This window comes from Colletotrichum lupini, chromosome 9 (genome assembly GCF_023278565.1).
Source record: "Colletotrichum lupini chromosome 9, complete sequence".
NCBI classification, from domain to species: Eukaryota; Fungi; Ascomycota; class Sordariomycetes; order Glomerellales; family Glomerellaceae; genus Colletotrichum; species Colletotrichum lupini.
Genome location: NC_064682.1, coordinates 3,203,768 through 3,221,398, shown reverse-complemented (window position 1 = coordinate 3,221,398; position 17,631 = coordinate 3,203,768). Strand labels below are relative to the sequence as shown.

The 17,631-nt window shown below is 51.5% G+C and overlaps 7 protein-coding genes across 7 annotated transcripts; 3 read left to right on the top strand and 4 right to left on the bottom strand.

Annotated features, from left to right (window-relative positions):
• Positions 1-402: 402 nt before the first annotated feature.
• On the top strand, positions 403-1,499 carry CLUP02_16829 (uncharacterized protein; the record flags this gene model as incomplete). Its single annotated transcript, XM_049295747.1, has 6 exons — positions 403-429; positions 486-616; positions 812-917; positions 1,061-1,109; positions 1,188-1,395; positions 1,463-1,499. 6 exons carry the CDS (start codon positions 403-405, stop codon positions 1,497-1,499), a joined length of 558 nt encoding a protein of 185 aa, XP_049152894.1.
• Positions 1,500-3,988: 2,489 nt separating this feature from the next.
• CLUP02_16828 (uncharacterized protein) lies at positions 3,989-5,238 on the bottom strand (the record flags this gene model as incomplete). Its single annotated transcript, XM_049295746.1, has 3 exons — positions 3,989-4,226; positions 4,283-4,701; positions 4,798-5,238. The coding sequence occupies 3 exons, from the start codon at positions 5,236-5,238 to the stop codon at positions 3,989-3,991; spliced, it is 1,098 nt and encodes a 365-aa protein (XP_049152893.1).
• Positions 5,239-6,083: 845 nt separating this feature from the next.
• Positions 6,084-8,051, top strand: CLUP02_16827 (uncharacterized protein; the record flags this gene model as incomplete). The annotated part of the gene is made up of 9 exons (XM_049295745.1): positions 6,084-6,093; positions 6,197-6,323; positions 6,472-6,632; positions 6,738-7,001; positions 7,133-7,174; positions 7,269-7,338; positions 7,488-7,600; positions 7,699-7,807; positions 7,886-8,051. 9 exons carry the CDS (start codon positions 6,084-6,086, stop codon positions 8,049-8,051), a joined length of 1,062 nt encoding a protein of 353 aa, XP_049152892.1.
• Positions 8,052-8,697: 646 nt separating this feature from the next.
• On the bottom strand, positions 8,698-10,747 carry CLUP02_16826 (aspartate kinase; the record flags this gene model as incomplete). The annotated part of the gene is made up of 3 exons (XM_049295744.1): positions 8,698-9,070; positions 9,148-9,299; positions 9,386-10,747. 3 exons carry the CDS (start codon positions 10,745-10,747, stop codon positions 8,698-8,700), a joined length of 1,887 nt encoding a protein of 628 aa, XP_049152891.1.
• A 1,421-nt stretch (positions 10,748-12,168) lies between these two features.
• Positions 12,169-13,546, bottom strand: CLUP02_16825 (homoserine O-acetyltransferase; the record flags this gene model as incomplete). The annotated part of the gene is made up of 2 exons (XM_049295743.1): positions 12,169-13,472; positions 13,537-13,546. The coding sequence occupies 2 exons, from the start codon at positions 13,544-13,546 to the stop codon at positions 12,169-12,171; spliced, it is 1,314 nt and encodes a 437-aa protein (XP_049152890.1).
• Positions 13,547-14,265: 719 nt separating this feature from the next.
• On the top strand, positions 14,266-15,684 carry CLUP02_16824 (carbon-nitrogen hydrolase; the record flags this gene model as incomplete). The annotated part of the gene is made up of 8 exons (XM_049295742.1): positions 14,266-14,405; positions 14,456-14,526; positions 14,586-14,779; positions 14,828-14,928; positions 14,986-15,039; positions 15,107-15,425; positions 15,498-15,541; positions 15,633-15,684. 8 exons carry the CDS (start codon positions 14,266-14,268, stop codon positions 15,682-15,684), a joined length of 975 nt encoding a protein of 324 aa, XP_049152889.1.
• On the bottom strand, positions 15,634-16,413 carry CLUP02_16823 (uncharacterized protein; the record flags this gene model as incomplete). Its single annotated transcript, XM_049295741.1, has 1 exon — positions 15,634-16,413. The coding sequence occupies one exon, from the start codon at positions 16,411-16,413 to the stop codon at positions 15,634-15,636; it is 780 nt and encodes a 259-aa protein (XP_049152888.1).
• Between the last annotated feature and the right edge of the window lie 1,218 nt (positions 16,414-17,631).

The following is a 17,631-nucleotide window of genomic DNA, read 5'->3' as shown; positions in this document are numbered from 1 at the left end:
TTGCGTATATATAAGAGGGGAAGATCGTGGGCAGAGCCCGCGGTCCCTTAGTAGGTATAGGTATGTAGAAGGGTCCGTCTGCACGGGCCCAGACTGCCTACCTACCACCCCTACCTAACTACCTAATAGGGCCCCTTTTCTGCCTCGTAATCCAACAAGGTATGTCTAAGCTCCCCAACTAGAGACTTGGGATGTGTGGGGCTTTGTCTAGTAACGAAATGGGGACAATTCTTTAACACAATATGATTCTACCTAATTACTACAGCAATACGGATTAGGCTTTGGCCTAGCCCATAGAAATGTCGTACGTTGAGCCATAGTTCAATCTATTAGAACACTACCTTAGCCCTGTAAAGTTTGTGCAGACGTTCCTACATGGCTTGGACGCGGTAAACAGTCAAAATGCATGGCGTCGTCAATGTGATTCAAGTATGAGAAGAGTTTCTAGAGATATCGGCCAAATGAATGACGAGACATTTCGAAAGACGCCTGTTGCAGAGACTGAGAGTCAAGAAGGAAGTAAGACTCACCTATCCTCCCAGCCTCTAGAACAACAGAATTTAACTCATCTCTCCTTCTCCGGGCATCAGGTGTACGTTTCCTCAATGAAACAAAAGTGAGTGCAGAAAACTATGTATTTTCATCCATGGAAACCTCCGATAAGCCATTAGTAACCTGCACAGCTTCCTCTGCACCCTCGCCGTAATTAGAAGCTCACCATAGACTACACGTAGCTCATGACACGTAGGGATAATAATCATAGTCATAGAGAATGAGAATAGGCCACCTCTCATGACACCGAAAACCTGAGTCGGGCCTTACGGGAGTTGAGTACGCCCGCTCAAATGAACGACTCAGGTCATAAGCTCGGTTTCGCTTTCCGGTGCGAGCTCATGAACCCCGACATTGATGGGGCTGTGAAATCTATTACAGTTCGCAAGTCATGGTCTGCCAGGAAGTCTCATCATACCAAAACTCCTATCAACTAACTCATACGCCCAAAATAAAGTTAAAGTAGGAATAATAGACTGCTTACTTTAGATTAATTCAACGTTAAAAGCCCCATTTACATTCCACTCTGACGTTCGATGACCCGCACGCGTACGGAGGTGGGGAGATATGACTTTACACAATTTGGCCTGATTGATGGTATAAAAGCCACTAGATGCCCACCTTCCAGAATATAGGTGATCCCGTTCTTCCCTACTCAAGCAACCGAGATCTGTCTACTACTCCTCACAATCCATTAAACTCGCCCAACATGCGCTTCAACGTCATCTCCGTCGCCGTGACCGCCCTGGCCTTCTTCTCGCAACAAGTCTTAGCACAAGAGGCTTGCCAGAGCACGGCAGACTGCATCCAAAACTGCGGTGGCTTTGCGGACAAGTTGTGCCGGTGAGTTGTCCACTCGATGCTCTTGGTATTGCATTGGCAACATGAGCTTACCAATCTCCTCCTCAAGTCTCCCTGGCAATATCTGCGAGTGTGTTCCGTACTAGACGTCAGGATATTCCTACGGAAAATCAAATTTCAGATAGCATAACCCTGAGATTTTGATGCCAGAATCGAGGAACTATAGAATGTTACGTATCAGTGTCTCGTGCATTTGACGCATTAAGAAAGCTTCTGAGGAGGCGTGTACATCAAGCGATGACATTACATCAATCTGATTCTATCATTCAATAACCATCTACGACATTTCAATATGTTATAGTTCTCAAAGAATATTGAGAGCAATTGGAAAATACGACGAGCGTGTTAAGTATTCTTTGTAAACTCCCTGTGGGCTGCTGAATCACTTGTGAAGTTTTCTGCGAGCCTAGTCTAACGAGTCTCTCGCTGTATTGCATCTCAGAACAGACAGAATAAGACAATGGTAATCTTTGCGCAAGCCTAGAGTGATTAAGATGTCAGATTTGCTGACGAAGGTTCTCCACGTAAGACAGTTATGCGTGTTGTCCTAGGTGCCTTCATGAATGTCACAATGCCCTCATTCCTTCACATACGACCATACCCATTGGAAAATTCGGGATCCCGTCCGCTCTCCCCTAGACAAGCCAATGAGGGCCGGATTAGTAGTTGGGTCGGTGACGACCAGCGAAGACCTGGTGTTGTATGTTTTTGATTTTTCTTAAATTTTCATCGATATTTGTGGCTCCGCGGAAGGTGGGCATGTGGGTCTTTCTACTTTCAAGCCTATGCAGACTCCAAAGACGTTAGAATGGGGGCTGGAGTACTCCGTATGGATAGTCGCCTTTTGATCTTCTCGTTGAGAATTTGAAAGCCTCAGTCCATGGCTGTGATAGGTATTGTGCGTCCTTGAACGTAGTGAGGCTGGCGTTGCGGCTTGCCAATGTTTCTAGAAATTTGCACAAACGTGACACCTAGATGGCGCAGCTGACTGAGAACTTTGAAGGTCTGAGAGTGAAAGGGAAACCCCTTGTGCTTAAAACGAGAAGAATACACAAACAAGCTCCAAAAGCATACTCTTTGCATCTCCCCCACGGGAAGCGAATCGTTACTGAACGTATTCGCCGTGGAAGGCTGGCTAATGGAAAGTGACTATGGTGACTATTAGTATGAACGTCGACGGTGAGTATCATACCGCATTCTTACCTTTTTCATAACCAGAGGGCATGTTGTTGAGAATATTTGTGGTCTCGGTGATAGCTACGGGTCGACACCTGAGTACGAGCGTCTGCCCTATCATCCCGTCTATCGAAGACCCAAGCCCCCGACCTCTCTCACCAGCTCAAACCAATACCAAGTTCCGACGGAGAAAACATTGGAGGTGCTGGCTCCACTCTATCGAAGGACGTCTCGGTCCAGGCCCCATGTCGTCCAGCTCTTGTGCCCACCAGACAGACGCCAAACGGAGCGGAACCCGAGGCCCGACTCGTTGAGCTGATATCTGAGTCGACTGAACTCGAAAGCCTTGCATATCTTACGGTCGAGTTCCTTTTGGTGGTGTTAGTCCTCGATGAGACAACCTCTCGCTCATGCCGAGGAGCACGAGCCATACGTCTCAAGTGACACAGCAGATAGCCCATCTTTCTCTATCGATGCATGATAGGTAGGTCAACGCTCACGATGGCGTTTTCACCTTCCGTCTCTTTTGCCTCTCATTCCTCTGGTGCCTGGCTCGAGATTTCCTCATTCTTGATCTGAGGCAAATCGGGGCTTTTACTGACTTCGATGCGAAGACTTCAACATCTTGAGGTGCCAAAGTCAGTACCTGAACACGCGCGCACGGGTTTCGTCCGTGTTTCTAAGGGTTCCTATTGGCGATGGTTGAATACGAAGAGCCACCATCCAAACCAAGTCTTCGAAGCACATGCGATCCTGGACCAGGGTGACGCGATGGACTTCGGACGTGGAGGTAAGCAGACCATCAGCGTATCATGTACTCATGCCTACGGCTACTTCGTCCAGCCACTGGGATGAGGCAATTCAAAGCTTGCGGTTCTGTGACGTATCAGTGCTTCATTTGAGATATACGAGCGTATCGGAAGCGGTAGTATGTTCACTCCCAGATGAAGGCGTCGACTGGGCGTCAGCTTCGTGATCCCCAACCCGAGCCTATTACACATGACGGCTAGAAACATCTGTTTGGTGATTGGTTGATTTGAATGACGGGACTAGACGTTCACATTGCCAAGGTGGTGGTTGCATATTACAGTCGTGTGACCAAGTGTCGTTTCGAGCTTTCGTCTGCATCTAAGTCTCTCCCCAAAATTGCTAGGCTCAGCGCGTTGCAGTCGGTCGATTACTTGGATGAAACCATGCGGTAGCGGCACGATGGTCAAGTGGCAATATCACATTTATGAGAGTCATGTATTTTAGAATCCTTTCTCTTCAGAATAATGCAAGGCCTCCAGAAAGTCAACTTTGCGAAGACCGTACTAATAATAAAGAGAAATAAGCCTTCAATCCGGAACCACCTCGTCGTTGCGCCATGTCTTGTTTTGGTCCTCTAGTGGTGTTTGGTTTAGGGGGAGAGGGAGATGCAGCCAGCGGAGCTGTCCTCCTGGAAGATGCCACCGTAGATGATACCCTCGTTGATGCCGGTGGGCTGGTCACCGCTCTTGGTGATGTCGGAGCCACCGTTGACGGGCTTCTTGAGCATACCGAAGTGGTACTGGCCCTGGCCGGCAATGTTGTTGGTGACAGCGGCGCCGGTCGACTTGAGGGCGGAGTTGCCCTGGGAGTAGAAGACCTCGGTGGTGCTGAAAGTCATGTTAGCGACCAGGCATAGAGAACAAAGTTGGGAGGTAGAACATACTTCTTGGTGAAATCGAGCTTAATGGCAAAATTGTGGAAGACACCGGCAGTGAACTTGGTCTTGAAGAGCTCGGGGACGGGGCTGGAGTTGACGTTGCCGAAGAGCTGGAGGGTATCGGGGTCGGCGGTGTTCTGGCCGAGGATGGTACCGGTCTTGAGGACGACCTGGTTGGTGCTGAAGTCGGCGCTCTCGAGGAAGACGAGCTGGTACTCGTGGGACAGGTTCAGGGGACGCTGGGCATCCTTCTGCAGGGAGAAGTGCAGCGTCTTGATGCCCTGGGTCGAGGCGTCCTTGCCGTCGTTGCTGAGGGGCAGCATCTCGGCGCGGCGGAAGCCGACCTGGACATTGGTCTCGCTGGGGGCGAAGATGGACTTGTCGTTGATGGTGACCTCGAAGGGCTGGGTGGAGTTGACATCGAACTGGGGAATTGGGTGTTAGTTCAAACGCTTTCCGTAGACGACAATCCGGGAACCCAATCTGGTTCCGGACTGCTTCGCTCTCATGTCAAAACTTACCAGGGAGTTGCCGCCAGGGAGCTGGACAATCTCGCTGAACTTCAGGCCCTTGCCGAACACGTTGGCGGTGTTGAAAGGGCTGGAGGTGCTGTCGAAGTCGGCAGCCTTGAAGGTCTTGGGGATGCGGCCATCAAACTGGAGGGCGCACTGGGCCTTGGCACCGGGGGAAACGGCGCCGGTGTTGTTCTTGGGGGTGGTGCCGTCGCAAGCGGCCGCGGCGGCGGCGACGAGAGAGAGAAAGATGGTAGAAGCGAACATTGTTCCTAGGCCGGCTACGAGCGGGTGTATGTTTGTAAAAAAGAGTGTGGTGATTTGGAAATAAAGCGTCCAGATGAGACGAACGGAAAAGAATGTGAAAAGAACGTGAAAAGATGATCTACAGAAATTCAGAAGTCCGAGCAAGAAGGAACACAACTCAAGACGGTGGGAACAGTTGACCATTTGTATGCCCACCACGGTCCCACGAATTGACCAGCATCGTCTGATCTGATCTGCCTTCCTCTGGGTGTCTGGCACGCGATTCCGGAATTTGGCTTTGGGTTTCGACATTCCGCAGTGGCTACCTCCTTCCAAGCTCTCCGCCCACCGTTTAGCGCTGCCCCTTACTCTCCAGAAACTTTTGAGTGCTGTCTGGGATTGAACGGGGTTCACTTGCAAGTTCCGTGTCATGCCCCCTTGGCATCTGTAACTCGGCGCGCCTCGTCAGCCTGAACCGTGCTGCTGGGTAAACTTGCAGTGATTTGGTGCTCCGTAGCTGTAGCCCTCTTCTCCTAGACGCAGAGAGAGGCAAGGTTACACCCCGTCAGAACCCAAATAGAGTTTCCCGCTGATTCAGTTTCGGAACCACCGCCCCGTTCGGGGTTGGGTGCACGGAGCTCAGGTCGGCCAGCCTGGGGAGAAGCCTGGGAGAGAACTTGCAGCGAACAAATCCAGCGGCGGAGGTCTGCGGGCGCGAGTCGTGTTAGATTGCCAGTGCCTGGTTTCCACGAAGAGCCTCGCTGAAAGTCCTAAAAACTCCGGACCTCCCGGCATCAACTGGGCACCGAGTCCCTCGCGCCACGTGGAGGAGTTGCAAAGCCGCAATATGGCGATGCCCCTGATATTAAGGGGATATTGGTACCAAGACAAAGTCTCTGCGCCCGGATTCGTTGGCTAAATAGCATCGTCGTTGCGTTCGTAGATCATTGCTTGCGTAATCTGGTGATGGGGTTCTCAATGGGGCCTGAGGTCCCGCACGATGCCGTCCGGTCACAGTCCGGATAGTTCAGGCGGAGTTTTATGACGAGATGGAACAAAGTATGTCTCCCAGTGGGCAGTTGCAAAGACTAAGTATAAACTGTTCCATGTGCAACTCCGCGACTGATAAACCTCAAACTTGGCTCAGAGCCCTGATACGCAGATCCCCTCTGCATCTCCGGCGTTGTTAACAAAGAACTCAAGAAAGTGTCCGGAGATGCCCACGAAACGTTCTCTTCAGACGGAAGAATAAACGAACACATCGGCCAATTGATCGAAAGTCGGCGCATGTGCAGGCGCAAAAACTCTCCCACTCTTTTCGTAAAGCCGAGCCGGCGGGAGGGAAATCCACAATCATATATTCAATGTTTCCAATATCCGCCAGCGGTTATTAACAGTGAAACTCTATATCGCCAAGGCTAGTCTGAGACGCCCTAGCATTGCGCCGATATCACCCTTCTGGCGACCCGACAACCGAAAACGTTCTAGAATGGGTCAGAAGAGCTGCCAATCTTGGTGTCGGAGATCGAGCTACTATGCTCTTTTCCCACGTCGGCGGGAACGTCAAATAAACAACGTCTTCCGCCCTCAAACTGGTGGTTCCCGCGGGTTATAGAACGCCGTCGGGAACACTTACACGGCCACTAACGCCTGTGGATACAGTGGAGTCATTGACAGAGGTAGTGGCACTTGATTTGAGACAGGGTTGCGCGCGCTCAATTATTCTGCCTTGGCGTGGTGCGTAGTTCCGCTTAGTCACTGCAACTCGCTCTATAATTCGACTCTTTGTGCCGAGATGGTTACTGAACTGGCTTTGTTAGACCGTTACATGCGACGAACATTTCGTTCGAAGCTCGCTTCAATTGCGCTCAAATTGACGCGGCGACGTGTTCAGATTACAGTACAGCGTTTTGAGACGAACAAATTTTGTCTGATCGTAAAGTGTCATCATATTTCTGCCCACGCTCGTGAGTCGTGGCCCGTCTCTCCAGAAGCTTTGATCCAACAAAAATAGGGACATCTTTGAAGAAGCATTCACGGGATCCACATGCGTGAAGGATCGATAGCCAAAAAATCCCACTGATGATCTCCCGACAAGGCCCGAAGCTACCACGCCGCAATGGAATCCGTGCAGCATTCGGTTGACCTGGCTATATAAGAGCAAGCACTCATAATAGAGTAGTTGATTATACTAACCTTCGTTTCTTGCCCATAGCCGTAACTCAGTTGTGTAGGAGATGCGGCCATGCATTTAATGGAGGTGGTTCAGGAGATGGACCCTGAAAACATCATATTGAAGCCTAAGTCCCCAGAAGCTGGACGCGTTACGCAAGACGGATTTTGAGTGGCCAACTTGGAGAGCTTGATAGAGCTGGGAATTCGAACGGACTATGAGGCCGCAGGGACATGATGAAAGTCCTTGAAGGACAGGAGTTTTGAATCACGATTCGCAGCCCACGAAACCAGAGGTCCGATGGTTGGGTATTCGAGCGCCCCCTCAAGTTCCCCGAGAAAATCTTGACCAATGGGTCATGGATCTTCGTGCTCATCGCCAATTCAGCTCTCAGTGAGGAATCCGTGATTCGTGTTGAAGTTGTTACTACCTGTCAAGGAGAGGTAAACCCCCAAAGCCAACCATCATCATTCCTTGACTGCAACCATCAGTGACTTCTTGCAAGAGAAAAGTACTCGAAAGCGGTACCCTGCTCGAGCTGAGTCCCTCAGCCTCAGGAGTTAAAAGGAGACAGTCTCATAACATCAACAATGAAGACTTGTGGTTCTAGAGAAACACCATAAAGTATGCATTTAGAAATGGAGCATCGAGATCATAGCAAACTCACGTAGCTTCGAGGGGAAATCAAAGCTACCGTCCACTCTTGAAGAACCTTCTCCCATTATCAAATCCTCGGACCAAGAAAGCATCTCATACCAAGATGTCTAGCGGAAACAATGACCCAGACCATGCAACAAAGCAGGCATACCCCAAAACATCATCTCTCATCGTAGAGAACGCATAACACAAACCTTCAGCTCCAACTTCGCCAGCCTCTCGAACTATGTAGTGCCTATGCAGTCACTAGCATTAGGATAGAGCAAGTATAATAGACGCAGGAGAAAGTTCTCGAGATTAAAGTATAGAGGTAAAGAAGGGCAAGGTAGTCAAGCTGGTGAATAGCGGAGTGACACATGGCGCGTGGTGTTGTCTGACGTTAGGACTTGTGACCATCAGCCAAATCCATGAACCATGTTAAATGCTCATGATGGAGGCTCAGAAGTAGAACTTAGAGAAGTCGTCTCTGTTAGCAACTATAGTAGGAAGTAAGATATCGGAGAGCTGAAGAGACGGATACTTACCTGAATCGATTGTTCTACGTCTTATAGAGACTCAAGAGTGCCTCATATACTTGCCCTGAACTCCATATACCATCAATGAAGCTGCCCTATGAACACAAAAAGTGCACATAGAATCTTCATGGCAGAATGAAAACATCGATTAATGGTATCTGGTGATATCTTCAGAAACGAAAAAGGCCATGTCCCCCATCTTTCGCCATGCAACGCCACTTGATGCCAATCATCAAAGAACAAAGAGAAGGAACGATGAAAGCCAACGATAAGAACACATCCGTATCTCAATAACCAGTTCATCGCTCCTTGAGAAGCTCAAACATGCCTCCTCTTCTTCAACCACCTCTTCACAATATACCGATACGCAGCCGCCTCAGCAGGCCCAGCAGCGACACGATAAACACTTGACCTACGGCTATCACGCCCCGCCGTCGTCACCACCGCCGCCGCATTCGTCCTCGTCAGTAGAGCCACGGACCTGGAAGAGGGGTGTGTAAGCGGCGGTGGTCGGTAACAGGGCCCGACGACGATGTTTTCAGCCTGCCGGGCCCTCTGCTGCTTCTGCTGCTTCTGGGTTTCCGCACCTTTGATGAAGTTTGTCTCCTGTTCCCAGTGCGTTGGGATACGGAGGACTTTGCTGTGGACGACGTTCATGGCGAGGACTGCGTCTTCTGCGCGGACGACGAGACTGGGGTGACGTTGGTTAGCGTGGGTGATGAGCTGAGGAGGAAGTTCGACGAGGTGCCAAGGGAGAATTAGACTTACGATATGTTGATCTCGCTTGCTCCTTGGCTGACCATGAAGATGTTGATCTTGGCGGATGCTAGGGCGGACATGATCTCTGCTGATATGCCGACCATGTTCCTCATTTTGTGCCCAACGATAGTGACGATGGACATGTTTTCTGTGATAGTCACCTGCATGCACGGCATCTTTGGTCAGTCCTGAATTTCACGGAGCAAAGCATGTATGACTGGACTGTCTCGAGGTGTGAAAGCATTACCTTTCCAAACTTTTCCAGCTCAACTCTCAGCCTCTGATGTTGACAAGAGCCCTCTTGGGAATGCTGAAACGCGAGACTAACGCTGCGCTCGCTAGTAGTGACGAGATCCGTCTTGATTCCCGCATCCTCGAGACGATCAAAAACGCCGGACAAGAACCCCTGAGACTTGGTGTTTCTGTTGCAAACCACATTGACCAAGAGGATATCGTCTTTAACTGTGACGGCGGTAGGTCGCCTTCTCTCTTGCCGATCGCCGTGATAACCATTCCCCAACATGTAGTCAATGGAGGGCAGAGGGACCTTGATATCGACCTTTTCGTCTGTTGGTGTTGGAGGAGTAAGGGGCGGGGAGGGGGTTCGAGAGGGGTAGATGATCGTGCCGGATGCCGTTGGATTGAAGACATTCTTCAGTCTCAAGGGAATGTTGGCGCAACGTATTTGATCCATTGTCAAGGGATGTATAACTTCGCTCCCGTAGTACGTCAACTCTGTAGCTTCCTCCGACGTGACTGTGGACAATAGTCTTGCTGACGGGACCTTTCTCGGATCCGCAGTGAAGATCCCATCAACCTCTTTCCAGATCTGAAGTTCCGCCGCTTTGGTTCCCACCGCACACATAGCCGCACAAAGGTCCGAGTATCCCCGGCCGACGTTCTTGAGCAGCGAGTCTGGCATGATGCCAAAGAAGCCGGTGACGATGGGAACATGGTCGCCGCAGTCATGTATCCTCTTGGTGATCTCGTCTGCAATGAGGTGATAGAACCGAGGGCCGAGGTTGTCCAGTGCCGTCTTCTGGTCGAACACACTAGCACCGAACACTGCCTCAACTATGTCTTCTAGGATGATAGGTTCGGCCGGGATATTTCTGCTACAGAGAAACGCAGCTACAACTCTGCACGCAAGCTTCTCTCCGAGAGCGATGACACGGTCCCGTGCCCTTGGAGATAGCTCCCCGATGATCTGTGCTGCCAAAAGGAAGCCTCGAAGGCTCTCACACTCCTTTACAATGAGGGTCTTTGTAGAGTCGAAGATGTCGTTACACAAGTCGCTTCTTGTGCCATTGGAGTTGACGAGATGCTTCTCGAGAAGCCGGACATGGCTATCCCGAATGGCATCAATGTTCTTGTTGAGCAGCGTCTGCGCAGAGAGTCCGGCCTCAGCGTGTGATACGCATTCAAGCAACAGGCTTGTGGTTCCGCTCGACTTGGTGGAACCGGAGAGGGCCGAGCAGACGACAACCAGGTTGTAGTCTCGCAGGTAGGATGGGACGATTTTGCTGCAGATCGACTCGAGGAGTTTTCCAAGGCTAGTACCACCGTACTTCTGCACCAGCCATGGCCTGTTTTCTCTGGAGGTCTCCATGGTTGGCGGTGGGACTAGGCAGACTGGAGGATGGCAGACCTGTCTTGCGCGCGTGGGACAGTGGAAAGGGTCAGTCGAGCGGGAGCCGAAGAGCTGTGGACCTTGCTCGATTCAAATTGAAATGTGCTCAAGTGACTTGGCCTTATTAAACTCCATATATCGTCGTGTTTTCCAGCCGCAGAAACTCAGTCGACACTCCTTTCGTGGGATGGATTGCAAAGCACGACGACAAGTAGGCAATGGGCGATTCTACATCCGGCGACGACTTTGGTCGAGGGGGGACTCGAGGTCGGCGACGGACGCACTCCTTCGGCCAGTATCCCAGTGTCCATTGCGGAATGGACAATTGCGCATTTCCACACCTTCGAGGCATATTTCCCAGAGAGTTACTGCTATTGGAGATGCTGTTCGGGATGGGTGGAGTTTGTCCGTCGGTGAGTGCTGCATGATCGTGGGCCAAATCCCGACTCGGGGTTTGAAGACCAGAAGCCACTATGACAACGGGATTCAGCCGCTCGGCGACTGCGCAAAACAGCTTCGCTCCATCGGTTTCGGCGCGGCGTTGTTGGTCTTTGGCGCGAGCTCAAAGTATAGCGGCATTTGGTCGGCGCGAAGTTGGCTGGTGCTAAATGTGGGATGACATATTCTGCAATCTGCGGCCGCCACCATCCATGTATGTGATTGTGTAAGTGACATCGGCGGTGATTGACCCTCGGACGAGTCGCCTGTCATTACCCCCCGCCAACCAATGAATTACTTCGACAGGAGGAGCTGACAAGCATCTCTGTCGGCTGCTCCCGTTGCAGACAGAGAAAGCTGCAGGCACGTTGAACAAGGGCTTCTTCCATCCTAGTCACACTCGAGGGCGTCTATGCTAGCTCCAGCTAGACTTCGTGGCGCTGGTCGATCATGGAGTACGTGCCGCTTCAACTCACACTGTAGAGAAGCATTGGCCGCCATTCTCATCAACTAAACTGTGCATAGGAGACGATGCATTTGCTATGAGAATATTTTCCCTCGAACTCAGCGTAGACAATTTGGTATCTGTTTGCCACATCATGTTCGATATGCTTGCAAGTAATTTGATGATCTGAATATCAATTCGTTGAGATATCATTGCTGTCTTTGGTCGACAGTCCTGAATCCATGTCTGGAAAGAAAATCGCTTCGAAGGCAGAGGTAAGTCCACCCGTCCTGTTCTCTGCCTTCCCGCCACATGACGATGAAGCAACCGGTAGAAATTGGGGCGCATTGAAACGCTGTGTGAGCAGGCCAAAAGCCTCTCATCTACGTCGAGTGTGTTTGTTGACGTGGTAAAGCCGCTGTCAAAGGCTGCCGATAACTTTGCCTAGCGTCCCGTCCATCTGAAGGATGCCCCTAACTTCGGGCTTTGACCTGAAGCCTGAGCTACCTAGACAGCTCTACCAATCCTCGACTTCGCCCGTCAAGCTTTCCCCAGCCTCGTCTATCGCAAGAAGGTCTAGCGATTCATCTGACTCATGTATCATGCCATAGAGATTCGGCAACTGAGATCTTAGCTGGGCTTGGATCAAGGTATCGAGCTGCTCAAACTCGAGTAGAAAACCGTCATGTCCATCAGATGACTTGAGAACGTGTAATGATGCACTAGGTAAGTTGGTGGCAAGCCGCTTTTGCTGCTCAGGGAGGAAAAGCGCATCGGTCTCCACGCCAATGACCAACGCTCCCGGCGGTACTCGAGACAACACCTCCGCCAAGCCTTCATCGCCCGATGGTTGCGTCCGGCCATAGGTGACGTCGTGGCTGTCCATCTTGTTGGTGATGTGCAAATAACAATTGGCATCAAACCTATTAATAAACTTCTCTCCCTGATAGTGTAGGTATCCCTGGGCCGAAAATGATGGATTTTGTTTCCGCTGCGAGTCTCTGTCTCTTCTGGGTCTTGGCATTTCCATGATGGACGCGTCTGTCCTCGGAAGATCCAAAGGTGGTTCCCGAGGTATCTGGGGATTTCGTGGAGGTTTTCTCCCGAAGCGGCTATCGAAACTCGTGCAAGAACGATATGTCAGCATGGCAATCATCCGAGCTGCTGCAAGTCCTGCTGAGGGTTGGCCTTCCGGGATCGGCTCATAGTATCCATCGTCGTACTTTGGGTCGGAGTAAATGCACTGTCGTTGGGTTTCAGCCCAAGATATGCCCCAGGCAGAGTGATCAGCAGCCGTAGCAATAGGAACAATGTTTCGGACAAAACCTGATGGTGTACAGAGAGGCCATTCTAGAGTTGTCATGCCACCCATAGAGCCTCCAATGACGGCTGCTACCGACTTGACACCAAGAGCATCAAGCACCATCTTGTGTGCTCTGACATCGTCTCTGACCGTCGTCTGGGGGAACTCGCTCGCATACCGTTGGCCAGTACCTGGGTTAATGGTCAAAGGAGACGCACTCCCGTAGGGGGAGCCCAGGACATTGCCACAGAAGATAAAGAAGTGTCGAGGGTCAAAGGCTTTCCCAGGTCCTATGAGGGGGCTCCACCAGTCGCTCACATCACTGCTCCCCGTCAGAGCGTGGCATATGACCAGAGCATTGTCGCTTTGCTCGTTCAATTTTCCCCATGTTTTGTATGCGATTGAGCAGTCAAAGAGTTCTTCTCCTGACTCCAGCGGGAATGTTGGAATGACGGCGAATCTTTGCCCTCGAATGAGCCGGGAATAGAAGTTGTCGGGATTCGGATCAGCGTCGAGTACTAGTGATTGTAGTCGGTCAGAGAAGACTATTTGCTTGAGCCAAACATTTTATTTAACACTCACAGAGAACCATCTTCAGACCTGTAAAGCGTTGGATGAACCCCCAAATGATTTATAATTGTACGTCGCCGTTATGTGGATCGTGTGGTGGTGATGGTTTAGGTATTGCAAACGGCACGAAGTCGAGTTCAATGACAGATTTATTCTTCAAATTTGACCGGACGAACTTGCTTCCAAATAGCTGCACCTTTTGCGGAACTAAATGTAGATGTCGTATTGTTCTTCTCAAGTTTAAGACGCTGAAGTTCCAGACAGTTACTGGCTCTCACTGTAAGCAAGTGCCGTCAGCCAGCCAGAGGAAGCTTCAGCAACCCCCGCCAACCGTTCCCCACGGCACAGTCTCGGACTTTCAACCCTTGATACCAAGAGCTGCCAACTTCGTTGTTTCGCATACCCCTGTCATCTATCGATGAAGGCTTCGTTGGCGGATCATCAACTCGACCTCCGCGAGCCGGGATTTGAAGACGTTCCGGGATTTGAGCCATAATCCCGACGATCCAAACTCCGGGTTATCAATGTTGCCTCTTTTCCGGATTATCCCGGATGCATACGGCAGAATCGACGATCTCGAACGATAGTAAGGCCATCCAGTAATAACGACGCCCTGTTGTGACGTGAGTCACGATGGGTCACATAGAGGGAGGTCCTTGAAAGCCATAACTGTTGGCACAGTGGCACCTTAGTCGCCAATCCCGGGACCTGCCAAAGTTGTCAAGCTATACGTGATTGAAAATGGTATCCACTCGTCCTATTGTCAAGGTTGCGGCTGTCCAGGCCGCACCTGTTTCCTTTGATCTGGAAAAGAGTCTGCAGAAGCTGAGTAAGCTTACAGAGGAAGCTGCCCAAGCCGGTGCAGACTTGGTTGTATTCCCGTAAGTCCACAATGCTGTTGGTTCCGGAAGATACCGCTAAAAGCTTGAAGTGAAGGGTTCTTGTCTGCTTATCCATGGAGATACGCGTTTGACGCAACGATTGGTGCCCGAGAGCCGCGAGGTAGACTTGTGGACACCTATCCAGATAGGTAGAGGGCGCCGCTAATTCCTGAATCCTAGGACGCGAGTGGTATGCCAAGTACGTTGCTTCGGCCGTCGAGGTTCCCTCTCCCGCCTTCGATAGGCTTTGCGAAACAGCCAAGGCAAACGACGTCCTCCTTCATGTGGGAATTATTGAAAAGGCAGGTGGTACGCTGTACTGCACTGCTTTGCTTCTAGACCGGGAGGGCAAGCTGGTGTATAAGCATCGCAAGGTGACATAGCCGATCCATCAAGCCATGTTCGAGACTAACAAGCTTAAGCTCATTCCAACGGCTGCTGAGAGACTTGTTTGGGGTCGAGGCGCCGGAGATGGCCTATTAGTCAAGCCAACGGATGTTGGCAGAGTCGGAAGCTTGATCTGGTTGGCTGCTCCTATTTCCAAGCGTATTTATGGAAAAACATGCTGATCAAGACGTAGCTGGGAGAATTATATGCCGGCGGCTCGTATGGCGATGTACCAGCAAGGCATCGAGTACGTGGATCTGTTCCGGTGTCAAAGGGAGAAACAGTCGCTGACGTTGACAACCCACCCTCGATAGGATTTACGTGGCGCCCCACGCCGATGATTTGGCCACCTGGACAGCATCGATGCAGCATATTGCGAAGGAAGGGCGATGCTTTGTAGTGTCTGTCAACTCGTTCTGCAAAGTATCGGACTTCCCGCCTGACTACCCGCCTTTTACGGCCGAACACCCCGATCGGAGGCCGGACGGAGCACAATGGGAGGCGGATGATATTCTCAACCACGGTGGCTCATGCATCGTCGGGCCGCTGGGCACATTTCTTGCCGAGCCGGTGTGGGACAAGGAAGAGATTGTCTATGCCAGTCTCCGAATGGCAGACATCACGGAGTCCAAGGTAAGTTCCCCGATACAGGCTGCGGCCATCCGCTAGTCATGAGATAGATTCCAAACTAACGGCGCCTTGCAGCTGGACTTTGACCCCATCGGCAGCTACTCCCGGCCCGACATCTTGTTAGTGGTCCCTTTTACGACATGAACAAGTGACAAGCCAGACAACCCTGGATGTGATGTGCGCCGATCCAAAGCTGACAAGTCGTCTCAGTTCATTGACGGTCAACACCAAGCCGGCCGACAACGTCGTATTCACCAGCTGATGTCCCATGCGTATTGAGCATGTTTGCGGGCAACGGCGGCGTGGGGGTGTGAACGGCAGGCGGGGGTGCGGTGCGGAGTGACCAGGATGTTGTGCGCTCGCGATTTATGGGACCTGACTCAGAGCTTGGGTGTTGGAGGTTGCTCGACTGCAGGGTCAGGAATGCCAGCCAGGCTTGAGGCGAGACGGCGATGTTGGTTGGTCGCACTAAAGTTCGAGAAGCTTTTCTAGATGTCCAAGCGAGCAAGTTGGTCCGACGATGTTTGACGCAGAGGCATGCCACCCATTTTTGTGTGTAGCCAAAATGATCTCGGCTCATTATGTCGTACACAGTCGACAGTGAAGCCTTGCTGGGTAGAAGCGGCTTGTCAGCGTTGATAGGCTGAAGCTTTGATCTTGGATGCATCGGATACTTGAGGATGAGATGGCATCCTGATTGGAACACACTGCCTCCTATTGAGTGAACGACTCGGAAGGAATACGTAAGAAGTCTAATCCAAAGCTTAGATGCTGACGAAGAGCTACTAATCAATTCTGTTCTTGGTCGAGTAAGAGAGAAGGGAGACCGAAACGTGATGTCGAGAGGTTCTGAGCTGTGGTTCATGGTCCAATGGAATCCTGCGGTGCTGCTAGCACAATAGCGGGCATAATTTGGGTTGCTAGTCATGCTGCAATTCATTTCCACAACCGCTTGGAATTCTAGAACAGGGAAAGGCGACCATCCGGACATTTGATGGGGACACAGAGAAGAGCTGCGGAGTATTCTGTAGAAATGCGGAATTGACGTCAAAAAGTCGTGTGCTCGGGCTCTGAAGTCGGGTGTTGGGGACGCGGCGCCAACGGCGAGCAGACGGCGAGACCGCAGCAGGAAGGAACGGCAGGTTCCATGCACCTAAGGAGGCGAATGTAGGTAGGTACCTTCTGTGCGTGAATGCCACCATGCCAGGCGAGCGACGGTCGGGTTGTGTGGTTGTGTCAGGTCAAGTCAGGAACGGGGGTGATTTGGCTGCTTAGGAAGGCAAGAGCAATGAGCATCCACGCACCCACGGCACCTTCTCTCAGAGAGTGTTAGAGACAGGAGGTAGAGAGAGAGCCTACATGGTACTGTGCGACTTGAGAAAGTTTGCTGTGCGTGATCCCTGTCCAAAGACCGGCCCAGCCAGCTGCAACACTGTGCGCAGGTTTTTCTCATTGGGCCAGGTCCTCGGTACGTATATCACGACTTTGGTGCTTCTAGCCAATGCGATTGGCCAACTCTGTCGTCTATCCAGGAATTTTCTCCACTGACTTCCCCACCCTGCCCTTCGCCCCGGGACAGTGACACCCACGCACCTTCTCCATCTCAACTCCCGAGAGAGAGGAAGGAGGGGAGGAAAGAACTCGAAAGGATACAGAGGCGTGAGAGGAAAAGGCAGAAGCGAGCGAGAGAGGGACCAAAACAGAAAAAGTACATGCACAATTCCCAATGATCCCAGGCAGCCCTGCCTCTTTGCCTGGTCTTTTGAAAATTAAAAGTCGCAGCGTGCCGTCCTAGCCCTGTCACGATCGAACGATCCGCAGGTCGCCTTCCCCCACCCTTCCCTGTCCAGTCAAACTGCTGCCGGCCGTGCCTTCTCCTTACAAATCCCACCCGGTCGCCGCATTTTGCCCCTCTGTCGCCGACTTGAGAAGGAAAGGCACGAAGCAACGGGAAACAGCAACAGCTCCTGCCTGCACTTGCACCGTACTCAAGCCGACCTGCATCTGCACCTGCCTGCGCCCGAGCGCCTGCCTGCGACCACCCGCACACCGTACCTGAGGTTTTTGGGTAGGTATCACCAAACAGCAAAGGAAACTACGACTGCAATTGCACCTGGCCAGCTGGCGACACCGGCCGCGACAACCTTCCCACCTGTCGCCTCTTCTTCTTCCCTCCGTTTTTGCCGTCCAACTGTCAACACCCTCGAAG